Here is a 23,181-nt window from a genome sequence, read left to right as displayed (position 1 = left end):
CCTAAAGCCAGCCTGATGCTGAACCAGTGGTGCCGCTGGGTGGAGGTGGGGGTGGGGACCTGGGCAGGGCTGAGTTCTGCGTGGGAGGGGCATGGGGGTGGGGTGGAGGGGCCTCATTCACCTGCGCTGGGCAGGATGTTATCTCGGAAGAGCACGTGGAGAACGTGCTAATGGTTGGTCCATGTCAGGGATAGTAGAGAACTGAAAATTTGGGATTCATTTTAATTGTTCATTAAAGGAGTGATATGCAAATGAGACGGAGCTACAGCGACTCTCTCAGCAGCTCAGACAGCTCTGCCAGCAGCCCTTGAGAGTGGGTGCCTGGGTGCCCAGTCTTCTGTGGGTTTGTGTTGCCTCCCCTCACCTCCTTGATGAAGTCAGCTGGACTAATGTTCCCTGGCAGAGGCAGATGAGCCCGTCGGGGGAGTGACAGTGCAGGGAAGCAGTGGTGACGGCGGTTGGGGAAAGGGGGTGCCTTGGGAGATGCAGGTCCAGCTCCCGTGGAGTCAATCAAGAGAAGGCGGGAACTGAGATTGGAGTGAAGCTGACTTCTTGCTCCGGTGCCTCGGGCAGGTGGCTCCCCTTGGTACAGCAGCCAACCCCACGAACCCACTCCCACCCCCACCGGGTCACTCCCCACCCCTGCACCTTGGGGCACAGAGCATGGGAATTCAGAAGCTGTGCTGGCTGGAGAACAAGCCTGAGAGCCCTTGCTCACTCCCCATCCCAGGGCATCTCTTGGCACCGCTAAGAGTAGAAGCTGGAAGAGGAGCAGATTGGAAGGTGGAACCTGAACAGGGTATTTAGGGGAGAGGAAGTGGGGGGGGGGCATCTAGACGGCTCCTCTCCCCGTGCAGCCTGGAGCGCAGCAGGTGACAAGTTTAGGCAAGGAGACTCAAGCCCGCTTCATCCCTAACTGCCAGGTACCATTTCTCCCAAGTGGTTTCTGCTGCTCTGCCTGTGGCCAGGACCCTCACCTATCATTTAGAGTCCACTTATACTCACAGAGGTGTCATGGTGTCCCCTTTCCTGCTGAATGCCTGGCTGGGTGGTTCTTACCCTGGTGCGTATAGAAAACACTCAGGACAGGGCATCTGGGTGGCTCAGTCCGTTAAGCCTCAGACTCTTGATTTCTGCCCAGATCATGATCTCAGGGTGGAGAGACAGAGCCCCATATTGGGCTCTGCACGGAGCATGGCACCTTCTTAAGATTCTCTCTCTCCCTCTGCCCCCTCCCCCACCCTGCTCAGACTCTCTCTTCCTCATTCTTTCTCTAAAAGAGAAAGGAAGGAAGGGAGGGATGAAGGGAGACAGGCTCAAGGAGCTCCCTTTATTATGTTTTGTACACAAGTAAAAAGAATAATATAATGAACTTCTTTGTCTATCAAGCAGTTTCAACAGTTATCACTGAGCAAATCTTGTTTCATCTACCCCCCCACCCACTTTCCCTTTCCCTTCACTGGGTTATTTTGAAGTAGATCCCAGGTAGGCTATCACTTCGTTAGGAAATACTTTAGTGTCTATCCCTCAAAGAAAAGAAAATTACTCTAGGGATGCTTGGGTGGCTCAGTCGGTCAGGCGGCCAGCTCTTGATTGGGGCTCCGGTGGTGATCTCGAAGTCCTGGGATCGAGCCCCACGTCATGCTCTGTGCTCAGTGAGGAGTCTGCTTGAGGGCTTTCCTTCTCCCCCTCTGCCCCTTCCCTGGCTCACACTTTCTCTTTCCTTAAATAAATTAATTAATTTTTTAAAAAGACTTTAAAAAATGTAATCACAATACTCTTATCATACCTAAATAAATTATCAATAACTTCCTAATACCAAATAGTCAATGTTTAGATTTCTGATTTTATTTTACATATTAATAATTATACATCTTTTGGGCACCTGAGTGGCTCAGTGGGTTAAGCCGCTGCCTTCGGCTCAGGTCATGATCTCAGGGTCCTGGGATCGAGTCCCGCATCGGGCTCTCTGCTCAGCAGGGAGCCTGCTTCCCCTCTCTCTCTGCCTGCCTCTCTGCCTACTTGTGATCTCTCTCTGTCAAATAAATAAATAAAATCTTTTAAAAAATTATACATCTTTTAATATATAATAATTATATGTGTGTGCGTGTGTATATAACTTTAAAAGTATGTCCGGGGGCACCTGGGTTGCTCAGTGGGTTAAAGCCTCTGCCTTCGGCTCAGGTCATGATTCCAGGATCCTGGGTTTGAGCCCCACATTGGGCTCTCTGCTCTGCGGGGAGCCTGCTTCCTCCTCTTTCTCTCTCTGTCTGCCTCTCTGCCTACTTGTGACCTCTTTCTGTCAAAAAAATAAATAAAAATCTAAAAAAAAAAAATGTTAAAAAAATAATAAAATTAAAATATGTCCAAATTAGGATCCAAACAACACTGAGGAGCTTTTAAAAAAAATACTGTGCGGGACGCCTGGATGGCTCAGTTGGTTAAGCAGCTGCCTTCAGCTCAGATCATGATCCCAGCGTCCTGGGATCAAGTCCCACATCGGGCTCCTTGCTTGGCAGGGAGCCTGCTTCTCCCTCTGCCTCTGCCTGCCACTCTGTCTGCCTGTGCTCACTCTCGCTCCTCTCTCTCTGACAAATAAATAAATAAAATCTTTAAAAAAAAAAATTACTGAAATATTAAAAAAAAAAAATACTGTGCTTAAGAGCCTTCTTACTCAGGGATTCTAATTTAGTTGGTCTTGAGTGGGTCCCCAGCATCATATTTCTTTGCTCCCTCACTAGTGTTACTGTGCGGCCAGGGTTGAGAAATGCTCTACCTTTCCCCCACTCATTTCCTACCAACTCCTCCTTGCCTCAGCTTTTAATACCTCAGCCTGCCTCTAGCCGGTCCCCGGGGCAGGTCCCAGGGCATGTGACGCTCCCATGCCTACCCAGAGGCGTGGAGCGTGGACCGCCTTCTCCAGCCTTCACCTTCAGAGGGGCTCGAACTCTCTGTGGGCACAGGCCTTCTTTTCCCTGACCAATTCATGTATCATGTATGCCTGTGCCTATCTTTGTCTTCCCTTAGTATGCCTGGTGCCAGTTCTTACCTTGCAAGCGTAGCAGATTTGGGGGGGTGGGTGCGGTTTAAAATAGCAAAATTCCTGCCTCAGGAAAAAAATGAGAACTTCCCTGGCGGCTGTACTCATTTGGCTGCTTCTGTGGTTCGACACCACAATGGAACTGAGCAAGGGGCATGTCAGGGACTTGGCAGCAGATGCGAAGGAAACTGGGGATTGAATGGAACTGGAACCCAGCACACATTTCGGGGCATCTAAGAAACTTCTTCCGGAAGATGTCGGCCCCGGGAGCCTTTTAGAGAATTACGCCCGGGTCCCTAGCTCACAGTCTTCCCGTGGCTGCTGCTTTTGTTCTTCCCCTACCCTTCCACTCCGCCTGCCTTTTGGACTCATTCCTCCCTCCTGTGTCCCCCACTCCATGCCTCACTGAATGTTGGTGAAACAAATCTAGTCTAAAATAATGAGCAATCAACTACCCTGATGCTTGGGGCAGGCTGGGCAGGGGCTGGGGGGAAGGGGTAGGGAGCTGAATCATTTATAAAGCTTAATAAAGATGCAGATGAGCATGCCGACTAGGAGCCCCAGAGCTGGGCTTATTCATTATTCAAAGTTATGCAAATGACACTGGGTCCTGCCCATTACAATCCTGCCCCTGGTCTCTGCATTTCTCCGTGCTTGACAGATCCAGCCCACCTTGTGCCTCCCCTTCGCCCCACCCTCACTGCCACCCCCAGATGCTTACATTTGCCCTGCCTTTGGCCTGGATCCAGAAACCCATTTCAGACCCTACCTCAAGGGTTCTAAAAATCCCAGATCTCTCCAGCCAGAAGTCTTCCCGAGGTTTATGGGGAGGCTCTGGCCTACAGGAACGCCTCCATAAGCCCAGATGGAAGGGCTTCTTGCTGTTAAAAGATTTCCAAGGAAAGGGCTCTGTAAGAATGCTTAGGTACCTGTGTTAGTGTCTCACTAATCTACTTAGTGGCAGAGATTCTCTGCGGTCTAATCCAGATCCTTCTTGTAGCCCTGGAAGCCCACCATTGAAACACAGTATCTCCTAAGTAAATTCTCTCTCTCTCTTTTTTTTTTTAAGATTTTTTTTTTTTTTTTAATTTCACAGACAGAGATCATAAGTAGGCAGAGAGGCAGGCAGAGAGAGAAGGGGGGGAAGCAGGCTCCCCGCCGAGCAGAAAGCCCGATGTGGGGCTCAATCCCAGGACCCCGGAATCATGACCCAAGCCGAAGGCAGAGGCTTTAACCCACTGAGCCACCCAGGCGCCCCACAAATTCTCTTTCATCACCTTTCTGGGAAGTAAAAGTCAAGTATCAAGTCATCCTAGCTTACAGTCTCCAGACTAACTCATCCTTGTTGCTTCCTGTTACCTTTTTAAACAGTTGAACCACCTCCTTCCAAGTCATGCTCACACTCCTTAACCTCTTAAGCCCGTCCCAGGATACCAGACTCCCGCAAGTACTCAAACACTACCTACACGTGAACCCCTCTTTTCAGGGCCATAATTACTGACTTGTGCTCCTCAGCCGCCTAAGTCTTAGGACTCCGATTCTTTCCTCTGACTCTGGCCCCTCTGCACCAGTCTTTCCCTTTCCCCATACCCCTCTCTAGCTTTTCAGTTTGGTGAAGCTGAGAGATGAAGAATTGGGTCAGAGTCTCAATGGCATCGATTGCTTCTGCTTTCCCTTCTTTTCTGGACTGGCTTTCTTCCCTCCCCACCCCCCAACCTATTTTTAGCCTGCCTCTGTTTTCCTTAGTCTGGTTGGCAACCATGCCGGCCTCTTTCCCTTCTCTGCCCTTATCTCTCCCCTGCAGCCTGTGCAGACCCTAGCTGCCCTCCCAGAGGTCTCTCATTGCCCACCCGATGCGCTGTGATTTTCCTCCATCTTGAAGATATGTAGGGTCTGCCTGAAAGGGGGTGCCTGGCCACAGAGGGGAGGGCAGGAGGGAAGCAGGAAGATAATGTTGGTGGGTCTGTTTTAGCAAATGCTTTCGTGGTTCTAAAACCCTCTGGTTGTCTCCCCACCCCCACCCCTGCCTTCTTCAGTGGCATTTCCTCTCCTCTAGCCCTACATCCCCTCTTTGCCTCTAGGACCCCACCCCAGCAGCAATAAGAAATGCTCTTGGCCATTCCAGACCAGTTTCCTCTGGCTTTGGGGATGGGCAGCCTCCCTGGAGGTCCTCACCTGCCTTCTTGGCCTGCATATTACCAGTTTCTTCTCCAGTTCCTTTTTCTCTCCACTCCTCGCCCTGACCTCATCGCTCACACACACACACACACACACACACACACACACACCCCTTCCCACCCCCACCCGCCCCTGCCGCACCCCTCCCCGGCATTCGGGTTTCTAGGACACACCAGTTTGGGCAGGGCTTGTGTCAGCATCCCCCACTTGTCCTTTCTCAGCCTCTTCTAGACATTGGTCCCCTCCTTCACTGTCACCAGCAAGCTGAATAAGACTGGATATTTTGGAAGGGGAGCTGCAGCTGGCTGGGGGAGGAGGGCCATACTGGGAGAAGCAGAGGCAGAGGGAACTACGGGCAGGAAGCCGTTGAAAGAGAAGGAGAGGTTCCCAACACCCTTTCTCCCCAATTTTGCCAGCCTGAAAGATGGCATGTTCCTCCAATGATCTCTGTACCCCATTTTTCTCTCTCTTGGTAATAACACAATACCTCGCTTTACAGCTGACCACATGCTCCTGTACATATCCCGATCTCCTCATGGTGTGCTCCCTCTCTTCCAGGGGTTGCTCCAATGCCCATCCCCACTGTGTGTCCCCCCCCAAGACGACCATCACCCCATCACCCCGATCACTACTGTGGCAGAGGGCACCCCTCCCCCAGCATCCTCTGCCTTCCCTGCCCTGTTCTTTTTCCCAACACACTTGTCACCTTCCACATTAGGATATCATTTACTCATACATATTGTTTATATGTCTTCTCACTGGACTGGGTGAACACCACAAGAGCAAAATTTTGTTCACAGGTACATCCACAATACTCAGTACAGTCCCCACCACATTGTGGAATTTCAGTAAATATTTGTGGATGGGATAAATGATCTCATTCGATCCCCACACACTCTTGTAAAGTTAGTCCGTATTATTATTATTTTTTTAAAGATTTTATTTATTTATTTGACAGAGAGAGATCACAGTAGACAGAGAGGCAGGCAGAGAGAGAGAGAGGGAAGCAGGCTCCCTGCTGAGCAGGGAGCCCCATGAGGGACTAGATCCGAGGACCCTGAGATCATGACCTGAGCCGAAGGCAGCGGCTTAACCCACTGAGCCACCCAAGTTAGTCTGTATTATTATTCCCATTTTTTTAATGGGAATACAAAGCATGAAATGTATCATACAAAACATGAAATGTATCATTTTAATCATTTTTAAGTGTAACAGTTCCATAGCATTAAGTGCACTCTCTCTCTCTCTCTCTTTTAAAGATTTATTTATTTATTATTGGGGCAGTGTGCAGAAGGCAGAAGAGAGAGTCTTTTTTTTTTTTTTTAAGATTTTATTTATTATTGGGCGCCTGGGTGGCTCAGTGGGTTAAGCCGCTGCCTTCGGCTCAGGTCATGATCTCAGGGTCCTGGGATCGAGGCCCGCATCGGGCTCTCTGCTCAGCAGGGAGCCTGCTTCCTCCCCTCTCTCTCCCTGCTTGTAATCTCTCTCTGTCAAATAAATAAATAAAATTTAAAAAAAAAAAAAAAAAAAAAAAAAAAAAAAGATTTTATTTATTATTTATTTGGCACACAGAGAGAGAGAGTCAGGCAGAGGGAGAGGGGGAAGCAGGCTCCCTTTGAGCAGAGAGCCCCATGCAGGGTTGGATCCCAGGACCCAGGGACCATGACCTGAACTGAAGGCAGAGACTTAACCCACTGAACCACCCAGGCGCCCCAAGGGAGAGAGAGTCTTTTTTTTTTTTTTTTAAGATTTTATTTATTTATTTGACAGATAGCAAGTAGGCAGAGAGGCAGGCAGAGAGAGAGGAGGAAGTGCTCTCGGCGGAGCAGAGAGCCCAATGCGGGGCTCAATCTCAGGACCCTGGGATCATGACCTTAGCCGAAAGCAGAGGCTCAATCCACTGAGCCACCCAGGCACCCCAGGGAGAGAGAGTCTTAAGCAGACTCCCCGCTGGACATGAGCCAGACTCCAGAGATAATCTCATGACCCTGAGATCACAACCGGAGCCGAAACTGAGTCAGACGCCTAACTGACTCACCATCCGGGCACCCCTAAGTACCCTCCCTTAGGTAGTAAGTACCTTCAAACCACATTTGCGATGTGATTAAAACATGGTTTTGTGGGAGGCACCTGGGTGGCTCAGTGATTAACGGCTCAGGTCATGATCCCAGGGTCCTGGAATGGAGCCCCACATCAGACTCCCTGCTCCATGGGAAGTCTGCTTCTCCCTCTCCCACTCCCCCTGCTTGTGTTCCCTCTCTTGCTGTGTCTCTCTCTGTCAAATAAATAAATAAAATCTGGCTTTTAATTTAAAAATTATTTTTTAAAAATGGTGTGAAACTGATGTGGGAAACAAAGGCAGAAAAAAAATTATTACATTTCCTTACTATCTACAGCCCATTGACAAGTCCTTGAAACAGGCTAGGGACATTCCTCTACGGCTTCAGCTTCCTGGATGTTAATACCTTGCTAAAGGCAAAAGACAATCTTAGCCCAACCCTCCAGGATCCTGTAAGTCTTCTTTAACATATAAAAATTCCTTTGGAAACTTCCTTTATCTCTACCCACCCCACCCCAAGATACATGTTGGCAATCATCCCCCAAGCATAGGAACCACCGATATACCTCTGAAGGGTCTCATGACTGAGGGTTTACTAAACAGTAATAAATGACCTTTTCCCAACAAGAGCTAGACCCCTCAAGATCCAGGAAACTGGGGCACCTGGGTGGCTCAGTGGGTTAAGCCTCTGTCTTCAGCTCAGGTCGTGATCCCAGGGTCCTGGGATCAAGCTCTGCATCAGGCTCTCTGCTCAGCGGGAAGCCTGCTTCCCCCCCCCCACCCCCGCCCCTCTGCCTGCCTCTCTCTGCCTACTTGTCAAATAAATAAATAAAATCTTTTTTAAAAAAAAATCCAGAATACCTCGTTTCCAAAATACCTGGGAGGCTTACGCCATTCCTAACCCCCTCCCAACTTGAAAGTACATAATCCTCCAGTCTTCAGGACCCCAGCTCAGCTTTCTGCCCAAGGGTCCTGTCCCCGTGCTTTAATAAAACCACCTTTTGGCACCAAACATGTCTCAAGAATTCTATCTTGGCTGTCAGTTTGGAACCCTAACCTCTTTCCCACATCATCCAAACCATCACCACCATCCATCGGCCGAACGTCTTTATCTTCCCAAACTGAAACCCTGTGTCCATTAAACACTAATGTCTCCTGTGCCCCCTCTCCCCAGCCCCTGCAGGCAACCATTCCACCTCCCGTCCTTTTGCATCTGATTGCTGTCCGTGGAACCCTCCAGGGTCTGTCCTTTTGTGTCTGGTTTATTTCACTTAGCAGCACGTCTGCAAGGCTCATCCACATTGTGGCGCATTATTCCGACTTTACAGATGTGATTAGTCCCATTTTGTGGAGGCTGAGGTTCGGGGAGCCTCTGAGAGCACCCAAGATGCAGACCCAGCAGGGGGCTGGGGACGCTGTCTGGCTTTTAAAATACCCTGGAGAAATCAGGGTGGATCCGTGTGCCTAGGCCTATGAGGCAATTCCCTCTGTGTTGTCTTTCCTTTGGGGATATTTTTACTCCTACTCCCATTTCCCACTCTTCCCCCTCAGGGCCGCCTTCTCACATTTCTGCCCCAACCAGTCGCAGGGTTTTTCCTTTTCCTCCCCGGAGCAGGCAAGCTCTCAGGTCAAACCGGCCTGGTCCAGAGATGCTCCCCCAGGGGTCTCTGCCCAGCACACATCCCCCAAGTCCAGGTTTCCACCCCTCACTCCCCCACCCACCCTGGGGTCGTTATGAGCCTGTTCCCTTCCAAAGTAATTAGTGCAAGGAGGCCAGCCGACTCGGTGCTAATGCCGTTTCATTAAGTGGGAGCAATCCTAATGATAATAAAATGGCACATTTAACATTCAAACATTGAACAGGGTTTCTAAGCGAGTGTGTCTCTCTCTTCCTTTCTGGTATAACAGCTCCATCTTCATAAGGACCTGACAATACACCCTAATGAGAGACTGGGGAGCTAAGCCTCTTTACAGAGCTAGAGAGAGAATGAGGACCAGACAAAGGATCCAGGGAAAGAGGGTACAGGGCACTGAGGGGATAAAGACCCCAAGAATTCTTGGGGTTATGGACTCTGGCGCTGATTTAGACAACAAGAGTCTCTAAGAAGTAAGGTCGCATGGAGAAGAAAGCCCACCGCAGACTTGAATGCAATGCAGCTCTTCATTTCTTTGCTTATTCAACACGGTTTTTTCAACAAACATTTATTGTGCACCCAAGGTGAGCCAGATTTGTGGGGCTGGGGTTGTGATGGAGGGTGGCTCTAGTTTTAGGAAAAGGAACTCCAAAGGCAGTAGTGATCTACACGTCATCTTATTTACCCTCCCCTGGGCCGCTTCAGTTAAACCACCCCAAGTTTATAAATGTCTCATGGAAGACAATTCTAATAACTGCTTGGGTTCCCTGAGCCAGTCCCTGGGCATCCTCCTGATTGAGACATCCGTCTCAAAGGTCCTTGCTACTTGGTGATGATAGAATATCTGGTTGACCTTCTGAAAGCAAGAAAATAGTGGGACAGGGAGCTGGCCAGAGAAAGAAGGTCGATTCAATCATCCGCTGTTGACAGGGGACTCAAGAGAGACAAGGGAACAGGCTGCCATTTAATAGCCAGAGTTTAAAGATGGCCAGGGGTCAAAGGTGGGCTTTACCCAGGCCAGGGAAGCGGCTCATTCGAAAAGGTGTCAAGTCATAGGATGGTGTTAATTTCATGCTTAATTCATACAGGATCTTCCCCACAACAGGGGAGAGCTTGAATCCATGTCCTACGTAAAGGAGAGAAGGTGAGATTAGGCATCCTCAGGGACAATGGCCTAGATGTCTACCACCCTCTCCCCAAATTGGGCTAACTCTCTTCTTGGTCCACATCCCAACATGGGAAGTTGCCTCCCAACAGAAGTACCTCTTCTTCTCTGTCTGCTCACCCAGCCCCTTTGTACACTCAAGTCTAGGCCTTGGCCAGCCCAGAGTGTAGAAGACGCCATTTTGCCTGGCAGTGAGATAGATGGGCTTTGAGGCACATCCTGTCCCACTCAGGCTCACCAGAGAATCCAGCACCAATGACAATGTTGTCATACTTCGGGTGGCGATCAAGAACAAAGTGCTCATCTGGGGTGTTCTAGAAAGAAACAATCACACTGTTGTCCTTCGAGGAGAGAAGGGAGAAGGAAGAACTGCAGGTTCGGGGGGAGGGGAAGAGGCTGGGTTGCTTTCCAGAAAGAATGGGAACGGGGCACGGGAATGTGTTCTGCATGCCAGCGCCCCCTCCGGGGGCGACAGTCTTTCTCATTTGTCCATCTGCCTCTCCGCTCATCCAGGGCTATGAACCCAGTAGGTGCTCAGTGAATGCATATAAACTAACTTTAGCCAAGACGCCTCGGGCTCTGGTGACATCTGTCTCTTCTCTTCGTCCCTACGGCCTGTTCAACTAGAACATCTTGCCAAAAAATCTTTTAGAGCTCTTCTGGGAAACGTCGTGAGGGGCTGCCAGGCATAAGCCTAGCCTGCTAATGAAAAGGAATATGAAAACCTCTCATGGGTCCTCTCTGATATGGAGAGGAACCAAACCCACGGAAAAAAGTCATTCGTTTCAAGTCACCTACCAGGTCAGGGGTCAAACAGCAGCAAGCCCGAGCTGTGCAGAGTCTGTCTCCTTCCCCTGTTCCCCGGGCGGTGAAGGGGCCAGGCCTGGCCAGGCTGCCCACACCCTTACCGTATACAGGCAGCGCTCCATAATGGCAGGTTTGGGCTCTAGGTCAGGTAAGTGATCTCTAACAAAGCGGCTCAGAATGTGGATGTCTTGGGTTTCTGAGAATGCTTCCGGGCAGTCCCGCTCCTCAGGATCTGCATTGTTGCCGTGGTGATAGCAGACCTAGCTCCCAATCAGAGCAGTGTGAGCAGCAGAGAGGGGCTGGGCCTTCCCGAACACCCACCCAGCCCAGGGGGCAGACTCGTGCACAGAGTGCCCCCCGTCCATCATCCCAGCCATCCCCAGCCCTGACAGATGCCGTTTGTCACCATAGGAGGTTCCCTTGGCTGTTCCTTCTACACTGCCCCCCCACCCCACCCACAGCCCCATGTTTGCCAAGGAAGGGTTCCCTTTATTGGGCCTCCGGACAGCTTGGGGGGTGGGGTGTCTTGCACTGCAAATAAGGAAGAGGGAAGTGTTCTCCGCTCCTGCTGCTGGGGGATCCCTGGAATCTGTTGAAAGGGGAGTTAGAGCAGCTGCCCCAGATCTGAGGGTGGGGGGTGGGTGGGCCTTTCCGCTCACCTTCATCAGCCCTGGGTACTCTCCGGAAGGCAGCCCATAGATGTGGTGGGGAGCCTGGCTGAGGCCCAGTAACAGGAAGCAAGGAAAGGCCTGGGACACACCATAGCTTCCAGGAACCTTCTCTCGCCAGTAACACACATTGATCCGCAGGGTCTTGAAGCAGAAAGAGGAAGTGGGAGATGAAGGGGGAAAGCCATGAAACTGTCCAGACGGTGAGAACAGTTTCTTCTGAGATCCTATAGCTCTTGAATACAAGCCTGGATGCCTCCCTTAACCTGTCTATCCTGTTTTACCCAATTCTCACATCAGTGATCTATTCCATTTTAATATGAAACATAAAGATCTCCACATCTCTGTCTCCTCCCCCAGACTTAGTCTCCCACAACTGCACTCAGCCCTACTTCTCTCTCCAGCACTTACTAATGCCTCAGATTTAGTGAGTTCCCAAGGGCTTTCTATTGATTCGATCATTTAATTCTCCAACAGTCCAATCCCCATTTTACATGTTATAAAACTGAGGCTCTTGAGGGGAACTAATCAGCCCACGTTCGTCCACCGGCAAGCAGCAGTTCCAGGACTCAACCTTGAGTCCATCGGACTCCCAGGCATCTTCTCTTAGGCACCAATTCTCGGGCTTCCAGTGACTCCTTACCCGGAGGGGCAGCTCAATTCCCAGGGGACGGAGGAGCCGGTTGGTCCAAGGACCTGCTGTGATGATCAAGCTTCTGGCTTGGTAGCTCCTGGAAGTACTTCTCACTGTGATGGGTTGCCCTGGTTTTATCTCTTCCACCTTCTCTCCATCACGCACTAGGCCTCCGAGACGTTGAATTGCATCCTGAAAGGGCAGCGGCAGGGATGGGCAAAATGAGTTAGCTCTCTGTATGGTTCACCCTGGTGAACAAGAGTCCCTCACTTCCGGGGGAACAGACAGCACAGACTCCAGACCTCCTGTCCCATAGTGACAAGGCCTAGCAGCATATATAAAGTGCCTTGCCCAAAAAGTCCAGAATAAACCCAGCAGGGTGAAGGCCCTCGTCGGCCACCTTGCTCCACATGTTGTACGTATTACCTGGAGGGCTCTGAGGGCCCTGTCTGCATAGAGAACCCCTCCAGACTTGTCCAAGAGCCCCACTTCTCCCCTGGCCAACCGAACATTGGGGAAACATTGCTTTAGTTCCTCAGCCGAGAGACACTGGTGTTCCACCCCTTGTCGAGACAAAGTGGCCTGGATGGTTTTTAATTCTGAATTCTCCTTCATTCCCAGCAGCAGTAGCCCAGTCTGCCTGTAATAAATAAATAAATAAAGGCCTATGGGTGAGGGTATGAGTCAGAGCCCTGGGCCATTCACTCTCATTCTTCAGCAAGGGTCCCATCAAGGGACACTGTGCAAAGAACTGGTAAAGTCAGGGCACCTCGCTGGCTCAGTCAGTGGAGCATGGAGCCTTCTGCGAAAGATTAAAAAAAAAAAAATGGGGGTGCCTGGGTGGCTCAGTTGGTTGGGCGTCTGACTCTTGGTTTAGGTCCAGGTCATGATCTCATGGGTCACGGATCAAGCCCGTGTGGAGCTCCAAGCTCAGCAGGGAATCTGCTGAGATTCTCTCCCTCTGTCCCTCCCCCTGCTCATGCTCATGCAAGCGCTCTCTCTCTCTCTCTTTAAATCTTAAAAAAATATACTTAAGGGGCCCCTGAGTGACTCAGTCGTTAAGCGTCTGCCTTCGGCTCAGGTCATGATCCCAGCATCCTGGGATAGAGCCCTGCACTGGGCTCCCTGCTCAGTAGGAAGCCTGCTTCTCCCTCTCCCCCACTCCCCCTGCTTGTGTTCCCTCTCTCTGCCAAATAAGTAAATAAAATCTTTAAATATATATATACATATGTATATATATTTATATGTTATAAAATAAAAAGAACTGGTAAAGTCATCTCAATGCTGTCATTAGGGTCCCATTCAGTATTCCTGAGCTGACTGCCTGCCCACTCCCAAGTTCCCTGGCTCTCACTATTGGTTTGCTTGTCCCTCCATCCTCTCAGGATCCATCCCTCCCTGGAGGGCAGACATCGGAAATCCTCTTATCGCTGCACTAGAAAGTGGTAGGTGTTTCTTCCTCTTCCTCCATCCCCTGGCCCATTCACTTTTCTGATCGCGATCCTTTTTTTTTTTTTTTTTACGATTTTATTTATTTGGGACAGACAGAATACACATGAGAAGCGGGGAGGGAAGTGGGAGAGGGAGCTTGATCCCAGGATCCAGGGACCATGACCCTATCCGAAGGCAGAAACCCAACCGACTGAGCCACCAGGTGCCCCTGATCTTGATTCTTTATCCTCTTTCCCCCCTCCTCCACCTCCCTGCTCTTTCTTTTCCTGCAGGCCTTTTCCCCTCTATCATGTTCTGTCCCTTGCTGTGCATCTCTCAGGTCCCCCTCTGAGGCTGTCTGTTTCCTGGAAAGGATCCTAAACTAGGAGACTGAGCTCTGGGTCCTGTCTGGGCAGACGCCTCCTGATGTTTGGGTTGCCTACTGCTCCAGCCCCCAGATTCCTCTGTAATGCATGCCGGCTGACCTATTGGTGCTCCCGCCCCGACCCTGGGACACAGTGACCAGGCATGGGTCATTTTTTAAGTTGCCACAATGCCTGGGCGTGGCTCCTCACATTAAGTGGGCTGACCCTGCAAAGTTCAGTGAGATCCCGCCGAAATGCATGCGGACAGCACCCTCGTGCAGAAACACCAGGAGGTGGTCTCTGAGGGTTCCAGCAGAGGGCTCGATCCCAGAAAACCTCTATGGTTTTCTTCCTCCCTCTACTTCCCTTTCTGCTTCTTACTCTCTAGGGGAGGGAACGCTGTTTTTCTTTAATATTTCCTGTCTCTCTGTTGTGAGAGACCAGAGCCGATCTATACTTTCGGTGGGAACGGATCTGAACAATGTAAGGGTCACTTCGGCCCTTGGGACCATTGCCACAGTCCCTCTCCCTTTCAGCAGCTGCGGTGACCAGCATCAGCCTGGTACATCCCCCAGGTACTGTGTATAAAGCTCGTAATAGCCTATAATGGAGTCTCATGGATATTACATGCTTCCAAATCCCACATTATCTGGTTGGGGGGATTAAAGAGAAGATTGGGAGGGGGTAGGGACACAGCGGGCCCTGGGGCCGGTGTCAGTACACAGAGCCGCGCAGCGTGCCCAATCCATTCGCCATGGCCCCCGCCTACCCAGCACTGAGCACCGGCAAAAAGAATTGAGCGCCTCTGCCTCTTCAAAGCTTTGCAGAAGGAAGATGCTGTTGAATACCCACTAGCCAGCAGGGGCCTTTCCCCATGGCCCCCCAAAGGACTTTCAGATTGGTTCTCAGGTAATGAAAACTTGCCTAGGACACTCCTCAGTCAGGTAAAGGGGATCCTTAAGAAGTCACGCAAGTGCATGACCCTGAGCCATTTTTACTGGATGCGGTTGGGGCTGGATGGGATTCTGGGGAAGATGGGCTTAACCCTCACCTTCGCAGTTACCCTGTCAGATCCCTGGCTCAGGAATCTCAGAGCAGCCTATCCCAACCCCTGCCTGCAGTATACCCACCATGGTCTCCCACGTACCCTACAGTTTAGCTCCTTCCCTTCCACCCTTCCTCCCTTCCTCTTTCCCTCCCCCCCTTCCTTCCTTCTTTCCTTGCAGTCCGAACTCCTCGTACAGGAAGGTGCTGTATGGGGAAGACAAACTCAAGCCAAGACAACAGACCAATCTGTCGAATTCTGAAATGCTGAGTGATGTTCTAATTCCCAAGCCGTCCCATGGTGTATGAAGCCGGAGCTCCCATCCCCGGGAGTCATCAGTGAGCTGATTCTGCCGGTGAATGTAATTGTGCTGATTGTAATCATTTTGCTCCAGCTCTCTGCCCCTGTGGCATTTATTTCTTAGCCCAGATATTGATCTAACAGTGGGAAATTTTCCATCTGAATTTGTGATGCTGGACCCTCCCCTAGTCCAAAGATGCGTTTGGGAAATTCTCATTTTCCGTGGATCACAGCTGAGCTATTTGGCCTGAGGGAAACCGTGCACTGCTGGAGAAATGCCTCGGATTGGAGAGAGATTTTTGACCATTATGAGCAAATCGGAAATAAATGTAAAGCACTGCCTGCGAATGCAAAGGCCTGTCATTATGGGAGATAGGTGAGAGGCTCCTGTGGGAAATGCTTCGAGAATTGGAAATCAGTCAGTCAAAACCGGGATCAGAGAATGGGCCTTTTCTCCCCAGTATGAAGATAGATGACTTCCACGGGCAGATTGAAAATCATTTAAGTGCTTATTTTCTTAATGGCTTTTCCTAGATCCCAATAAACAGACGGCTCGTTCTGCACCAATTTCTCACCCCTGTGCTCTGGGCCTCCCTCCTGTCTTTTTCGACTCAGACCTAGGCTACAAAAGTTTGGGAGGAGAGGAATGAGAAGAGACAAGGCCATCGTAAAAAAAAAAATGGAAAAAGAAGAAAGGTCCAGGAAATGCCTGGTCAGGGCTGGCCTAGAAAGAAGCTCCTTGAAGTAAGACTGGGTTGTCAGGGACCCTTGGAAAGAGCGCAGCTCCCAGCACGCCGCCAGCTGAGCACAGAGAATGAGGTATGAGCTGTGCCTTCCTCCAGCCCTAGCTGGATCCAGCACGAGGAAGAGGTCATTGAAGAATCCTCCCAAGGGTCTTGTTGGCTTCTCTATCCGACTAAGCCTCGGACGTGATGTAAGGAGCTGGTGATCAGGGATTTCCATCTGTTACTAAAGCAGGACCGGAGGCCGCATGGAGAAGGGAGCCACCTGGAGGGGCACAGAGCTCTCCAAGCACCTGCCACCTCCCATCCCTGGCTCCCACTTCCCCCTCCGGGGGTTAAAAAATGCCAGTCAAGCAGGCTCCCAGAGTCACCTTGGGGAAGAGACTCAGTAATGGCTGCTGTCTTTGTTGGTTTTGGAGGAGCTCTTGGCTTTCATCTTCCGCTCAGTGGGCCGAGGTGGAATTGGTTAACAAAGACTGCTCCGGGGAGGGGATGTGGCTGACAAGCCAGACACTTCACAGACACAGGAAGCAGCAGCTGCGGAGGGGGCCCCCGCCAGGTTCTGCCAGCAGCTGTATTGCCTATGGCTGTGATCTTGTCTGATATTGTCAGTTAAGCAGGGGCAGCCTGGGTCAGGAGCTAGATATTAGGACTCAAAGGGAGAAGGCGGGGCAAGCGAGAGATGGGCCCCAGAGCTGGGATTTGCTGGTGGCATCAGGGTCCCCGGCTGTACACATCACAAAACACTCAGACCTTGTGATCTGACACACGGGTCGTCTGTACCCGGCATCTATGCAAATACCCTGAGCCCACCCAGGCTGAGTATGCCACTGTCACGGAAAGAGGCAGAACAGAATATAAAGAATCGGACAGCTGCCTTAGCGACCACCTCCCGAAGATACTTGTTTGTTTGTTTGTTATCACCATCAAATAGCCTTGAGAAAATACACTCGTATCTATCAGTTAGATTATGATGTTGTGCTCGTTCTCCCAGCAGCACCTAGGAGAGTAAGAACCACGAAGATGATGAATCATTTAGAAAATCAGAATCAAGAACAAAAGCTAAAGGGACTGAAATGGGAAGTATCCATTCTGTGTTCCTGAGTCAAAGAACCAAATAGATGAGTGTGCCCGTGTAAATCTGATTAGCCACGAGAAAGGACTTGATAATGATAATGGTAATAATAATAATGGCAACACCTAGCCCCCTGTAGAGCTTGAACGATTTTCCAAAGCACATTCACTTTACTCTTCATTTTTCATAACTGGGAAGGTAAGGCATCAGAATGGTCTTTGCAGAGGGTCTACGATATGTTCCTGGCTTTAAATATATATTAGCAGTCTTTCGACCCGGAATGATTTAGACATCAGTTTGTTGAACAGAGGGGATGGACAAGGTCACCAGTCTGCACTATCTTCTAAACCAGCCAGCAGACTATGACCCAGGCACCAGATCAGGTCTACCAACTTTTCTTGTTTGTCATACAAGCCAAGATGATTTTTATATTTTTTAGTGGTTGATTTAAAAAGAATATTTTGCGACACGAAAAGTGAATGAAATTTCAGCATCCATGAATAAAGTTTTATTGGCACACACCTATGCTCATTTATTTATGCATCACCTGGGGCTGCTTGCCCACTACAATGGCAGCACTGGGTAATCGGCAGAGTTGAACAGTTACAACAGAGACCATACGGTCTGCGAAGTCTAAAATACTATGCGGCCATTCTGGAAAAAGTCCATCAAGCCCTATTCTAGACTAAGAAGAATAGGGCTTGCGATTTGCACTAACAGGTTAAGACCCTCACGGCTCGGTAGCAACCCTTTCATAGGTTATGGGGAGAATTAAGTGACTTAACATGCATTGAGTTTGTTTTTTTTTTTTTAAGATTTTATTTATTTATTTGACAGATCACAAGTAGGCAGAGAGGCAGGCAGAGAGAGAGGGAAGCAGGCTCCCCACTGAGCAGAGAACCCGATGCGGGGCGCAATCCCAGGACGCCGAGATCATAACCTGAGCGGAAGGCAGAGGCTTAACCCACTGAGCCATCCAGGCACCCCCCTATTGAGCACTTCTAAAACAGCCTTAGTGGGACGCCTGGGTGGCTCAGTGGGTTAAGCAGCTGCCTTCGGCTCAGGTCATAATCCCAGCATCCTAGGATCGAGTCCCACATCGGGCTCCTTGCTCCACAGGGAGCCTGCCTCTCCCTCTGACTTTGCCTGCCATTCTGCCTGTGCTCGCTCTCTCTCTCTGACAAATAAATAAATACAAATCTTAAAAATAAATAAATAAACAACCTTAGTTTCTTATCACGAGCGCTAAATACAGGATGATGGCGGTGATGGTGATGACGAAGGACTGGTCAATACCACTCGAAGCCTTTCACCGACTCATCCTCACTATAGTCCCATGAAATCCGCACCCCTCCTTTACAGGTGAGAACGCTGAGTCTCACAGAGGTTAAACAACTTGCTCCAAACCACACACCTAAATGTGTCAGAGCTGACATGTAGAGCTAGGTCCCCCGGGTCCCACAGCCCTTCCAAATTCCTGTCCTCCTGCCAAGAGGAGGACGGCGAGATGAGAATCTTCTACCCAAGCATTCCTTTCCCTCGTTCCCACCGCCATGCCCCTTGACGTCCACAGGTGCTGCATCCCACCGGTCTCCCCTTGCCCTTCTTCCTCCCTGTGCAATGGAGATAGGATACAGCTGGTGCAAAATAGGTAGAACGAGCTGCCATTTATCGAAAGGGGCTAGGCTCTATGCCAAGTACTTCATGAGAGTCTCGTTTAAGGGGCACCTGGGTGGCTCAGTTGGTTAAGCCTCTGACTCTTGATTTCAGCTCAGGTCGTGATCTCAGGGTTGTGACATCAAGCCCCACAACTGCTCATCTGGGCGTGGAGCCTTCTTAATAGTCTCTCTCTTCCTCGCTCTCTGCCCCTCCCCACTCCTTCTCTTACAGATAAAGTCTCATTTAATCCTCCACAAAGCCTTGTGAAATAAAAATGAGGCAGAGAGAAGTACACAAACTTTTCCAATGTCACGCAGCCAGTAAGAGGTAGAGCACAAAGTCAAGTTCAAGCCCGTTCTCCAGAATCATGTCCCCTCTGAAAGATTCCAGAGACTCTCCTAACATCATTTCTTTGTTACTTCCTTGTCTGCTGGGGAGAAGGGTGCCCTCCAAGGCCTCACCACCTCTTTTAGTACCCGAAACTCAGCAGTATTCACAGATGGCTGACAGAGGGGGGTCGTTTAGCTGGGCCACCCTTCAGTGAGACATGCTCCTTTATTTGGGTGCTGGGCACATTAGCTGCCTCTGGAATAAATCTGTAATTAGCTGTCCTAGCTGTATTTGCATAATGGATTTCACTTTGTTCTTAAGTTAATGGTGTTTTTGCAACAGAACAGTAACCTCTTGGTTCCTGGCCATTAAAATAACTGCCACCCTCTAGGATAGAGCTGAGGTTTTGTAGAAAGTTCGGTTAAGAGCCACAGCGACGGTGGGAAGGGATGTGGGGCGGGTTGGTTAAAGCTCTCTATGGGCCGTGGATCGTCTGCCTTCTTCCCCATGAGTGTTTGGAAGGTCAGGGGAGGTTGTGGGCGGGAGTTGGGGGGAGCAGAGGAATCTTAAGGGTTAGAGAGCCACGGGGACAGCAGAGATCCCTAGCAAGCAATGGGGTCTGAAGAGGAGGCCTACAGGGAGAGGCATTCAGAGAAAATGAATGGATGATAGGGGTCGCTCTAGGGGAGAGGACCCGGTTATGCTATTAGCAGGAATATAAAGAATGAAGATGGCAGCCTCTTCCTTTATTTCAACCGCTTCCCTAAAAGAGTCTCAGATGACTACACCGAGATGCCGAGGCAAACCCCAGCTCTGGGTATCTGCTCCCAGCGTCTTTTCAGTCATCTTCCCCACACCCGCTCTGCCGGCCTTGGACACGTGCTGGGAACCCACTGCTGGAACTCAGAGGGTGGCAGGAGCCAGCTGGACTGACCGACAGGGCGATCAGGACAGTGAGCAGAACACGCCCACGTGTCTGGCACGTCCCGAGGCCCTGTGTCCCTCCACTGCACTTCCGGTGTTCATGGCCCTGCCGCCTCACCTACTCAAAGCTCCTCCAGGCCCTGGGTCCCACAATTCAAGCAATTCCCCCACCTGCCAACCTGTGTAACTGGGTCCCAGCCTCACGCTCCAGCTGGGCCCATATCTGATAGCACTCATCCATCATCTGGGTGTAAAAGTCTTCGGGGTATGCCCTCCGGATTATCCGGCTCTGCCCATGGGAGCTTCCTCGGGAGTGTGGTAGAAAAAACTGGAAATGGAGAACAAGAGAGACAACCGAAGCTGTTACCCCTTGCACACGGTCCCTTCCCCCGCTTAGGAGCTAGCTCCTTGTGTGTTGTCAGGCAGGAGCGTTTATTCTTTAAATATTTCCATACAGTCTCCCTTTATGGCCAAGTTACTGATCTGGCCAACAGCATAGATGTTCTCAGTAGCTTAACTCAGCTTCCCTTTTGGTAACATTACTCACTTCCCTAAATCCTTCTGTTAGTTAGTCTTTGGTCATGTTGCTGCAACCCCTCCCCACTTGGTCTCATAGAGAAGCATAATTGGTTTTTTTGTCTGTTTTTTTTTTAAAGATTTTATTTATTTATTTGACAGACAGAGATCACAAGTAGGCAGAGAGGCACGCAGAGAGAGAGGAGGAAGCAGAGAGCCCGATGTGGGGCTCGATCCCAGGACCCTGGGATCATGACGTGAGCTGAAGACAGACGCTTAACCGACTGAGCCACCTAGGTGCCTGAGGAGCATAACCAGAAAGAAACTTTGATATCATTCCAGTCTAGCCCCTTCTTATTTTTTTTCCCCCAAAATTTTGTTTAAATTCTAGTTAGTTAACATATGGTGTAATATCAGTTTCAGGAGTAGAAGTTAGTGATTCATCACTTGCCTATAACACCCCGTGCTCATCACCACAAGTGCCCTCCTTAATCCCCGTCACCCAGCCAGCCCATCCCCTGCCCACCTCCCTCTGTCAACCCTCAGTTTGTTCTCTATCGTTAAGAGTCTCTTATGGTTTGTTTCCCTCTCTTTTTGCCCCCTTCCCATATGTTCGTCAGTTTTGTTTCTTAAATTCCACACATTAAAAAAAAAAAAATCCACATATGAGTGAAATCATATGGTATTTGTCTTTCTCTAACTAATTTATTTCACTTAGCATAATACACTCTGGCTCCATCCCCATCACTGCAAATGGCAAGAGTTCCATTTTTTGATGGCTGAGTAATATTCCATTGTATATATATACCACATCTTCTTTATCCATTCATCTGTCGATGGACACTTGGGCTTTCCATAGTTTGATTATTGTTGATCATGCTACTCTAAACTTGGGGATGCATGTACATTTTCAGACAATATCGGGCGCGTTCAGGGTGGTATGGCCGTAGACTCATGTACATTTTCAAATCTGTATTTTTATACCCTAGGGGTCCAATACCTAGGGGAGCAATTGCTCGATTGTAGCGTAGCTCTATTTTTAACCTTTTGAGGAAACTCCAGGCTGTTTTCCATAACTCCCTTCATTTTCTGGACAAGGAAGCTGATGATTTTTCTCTGTGGGTTCCGATCACTTGGGACAAGGGAACCACCTTGGGATTTAGCAAAAGATGGAGAGTTTCCTGCAAGGTTAGACCAGGAATCCCTTAGGCTTTCTGAAAACCAAGAGAGAAACAAAAATGGTTTCTAACCAACCCAGTTCATTACCAAGAAGAGTGAACCAAAAGCCACCTGGATAGCCGTAGGCAGGATGGGAGAATAGAAGCCCTTGGAAAGTGGTCTGAGTGGACCTGCCCTGGGAAGGACCCTGGAGATACAGAGCTCCCTGACCCCAACATGTGCAGTGATCACAGTAGAATAGACTGCATGGGGTCACCTTCTCTATAATGACAAATAAGACCTACTTATTCCTGGTGTATCAAACAATAAGGCTGCTATCAACCAGAGGTAGCAGGAAAAACAAAAACAAAAACAAAAAAAACCCAGAAGGCTCCTCTGGGTTCCAAGGTGTGAGGCCAGGGAAACCCAGGGAAGAATCCTACCTCTTAGGCTGACAAATCAGCTTTTCCCTCTGGGCAAAATTATTTTTACTTAAGGTAACCCAAAGCAGAACGGATTATTTTTCTGGGCTGGATCAAACATTTTGGCACAGAAGAGACTGAGTGGCAGGAAGGAAGAGAATAGGACCTGGGATACTTTTTTTTTTTTTTTTAAGATTTTATTTACTTATTTGACAGAGATCACAAGTAGGCAGAGAGGCAGGCAGAGTGAGAGGAAGCAGGCTCCCCGCTGAGCAGACCAGGACCCGGGGATCATGACCTGAGCCGAAGGCAGAGGCTTTAACCTACTGAGCGACCCAGGCGCCCGACCTGGGATAGTTCTTGATCAAGGGCAGGAACCAGGAGGCAGGAAAAGGAGGAAATGTGCCTGGAAACCCAATATGGGTCTTAGGGAGGGTAGAACTCTCTTTGCATTGTCATGAAACACACCGGGCAGCAAAGCTGCAAATTGCACAAAATTTGACAGTCAGACCCTTTGGCCTCACCCCAAAGCCTGCTGGCTCTGGAAACTTCTCGCTAGAGGAGGAGGGAGGGACAGTCCCTAAAGTGGGGAGTGCAGAGGGGACACAGTACCTGCTCCAGCAGGATGACCCTCTTCCCGTGTCTGGCCAGGTGGTATGCTGTGAAGCAGCCTTGGATGCCTGCCCCGATCACAATGGCATCACAGAGATCTTTCTGAGCAGCCATGATGCCCGCTTAGCCCTACAGCTACAAAGCCCACACACAAAGGAGAAAGCAAGCAAAAGTAAGCTGGGGGCTAAAGGAGGAGGAGTAGGGCAAAGTCCAGCGTGACCAGCATTCCCACAATCCCCCGGGGCTGGGTCCTTCTCCCCTGCTCCTCCCTCCAGGCAAAGCCTGGCCTAGGGCTCAGCCCCCACCTCCCCCGCAGAGCGGGACTGGGTAGTCTGATTTCCGAGGTTTAGCCCAGCTCAGCTGCCGGCCTCACCCTTGTATCCCTCTAGCTTTCTATTCTTGGCTCAATTATTGTC

The 23,181-nt window shown here is 49.9% G+C and overlaps 1 protein-coding gene across 1 annotated transcript; it reads right to left on the bottom strand.

The window, feature by feature from the left end:
- Window positions 1-9,258: 9,258 nt before the first annotated feature.
- Window positions 9,259-22,949, bottom strand: PIPOX (pipecolic acid and sarcosine oxidase). Its single transcript, XM_059149538.1, has 8 exons — window positions 22,766-22,949; window positions 20,237-20,385; window positions 12,612-12,825; window positions 12,195-12,377; window positions 11,543-11,695; window positions 10,985-11,143; window positions 10,315-10,390; window positions 9,259-10,037 (listed from the first exon to the last, which is right to left on the bottom strand). Exons 1-8 carry the CDS (start codon window positions 22,877-22,879, stop codon window positions 9,907-9,909), a joined length of 1,179 nt encoding a protein of 392 aa, XP_059005521.1. The 5' UTR covers window positions 22,880-22,949; the 3' UTR covers window positions 9,259-9,906.
- Window positions 22,950-23,181: the final 232 nt, after the last annotated feature.

The sequence above is a fragment of the Mustela lutreola genome, chromosome 15 (assembly GCF_030435805.1).
Source record: "Mustela lutreola isolate mMusLut2 chromosome 15, mMusLut2.pri, whole genome shotgun sequence".
In the NCBI taxonomy this organism is placed as follows: domain Eukaryota; kingdom Metazoa; phylum Chordata; class Mammalia; order Carnivora; family Mustelidae; genus Mustela; species Mustela lutreola.
This window is presented reverse-complemented; position numbering and strand designations above follow the sequence as displayed.

Excerpts from the sequence above, each read along its gene's own strand:
- PIPOX (XM_059149538.1), bottom strand. The coding sequence starts at position 22,879 with ATGGCTGCTCAGAAAGATCTCTGTGATGCCATTGTGATCGGGGCAGGC. Across the intron at positions 20,386-22,765 it reads GGGTCATCCTGCTGGAGCAG|TTTTTTCTACCACACTCCCG; the intron begins GTACTGTGTCCC and ends CTCCATTTCCAG. Across the intron at positions 12,826-20,236 it reads GCTGGGACCCAGTTACACAG|GCAGACTGGGCTACTGCTGC; the intron begins GTTGGCAGGTGG and ends TATTTATTACAG.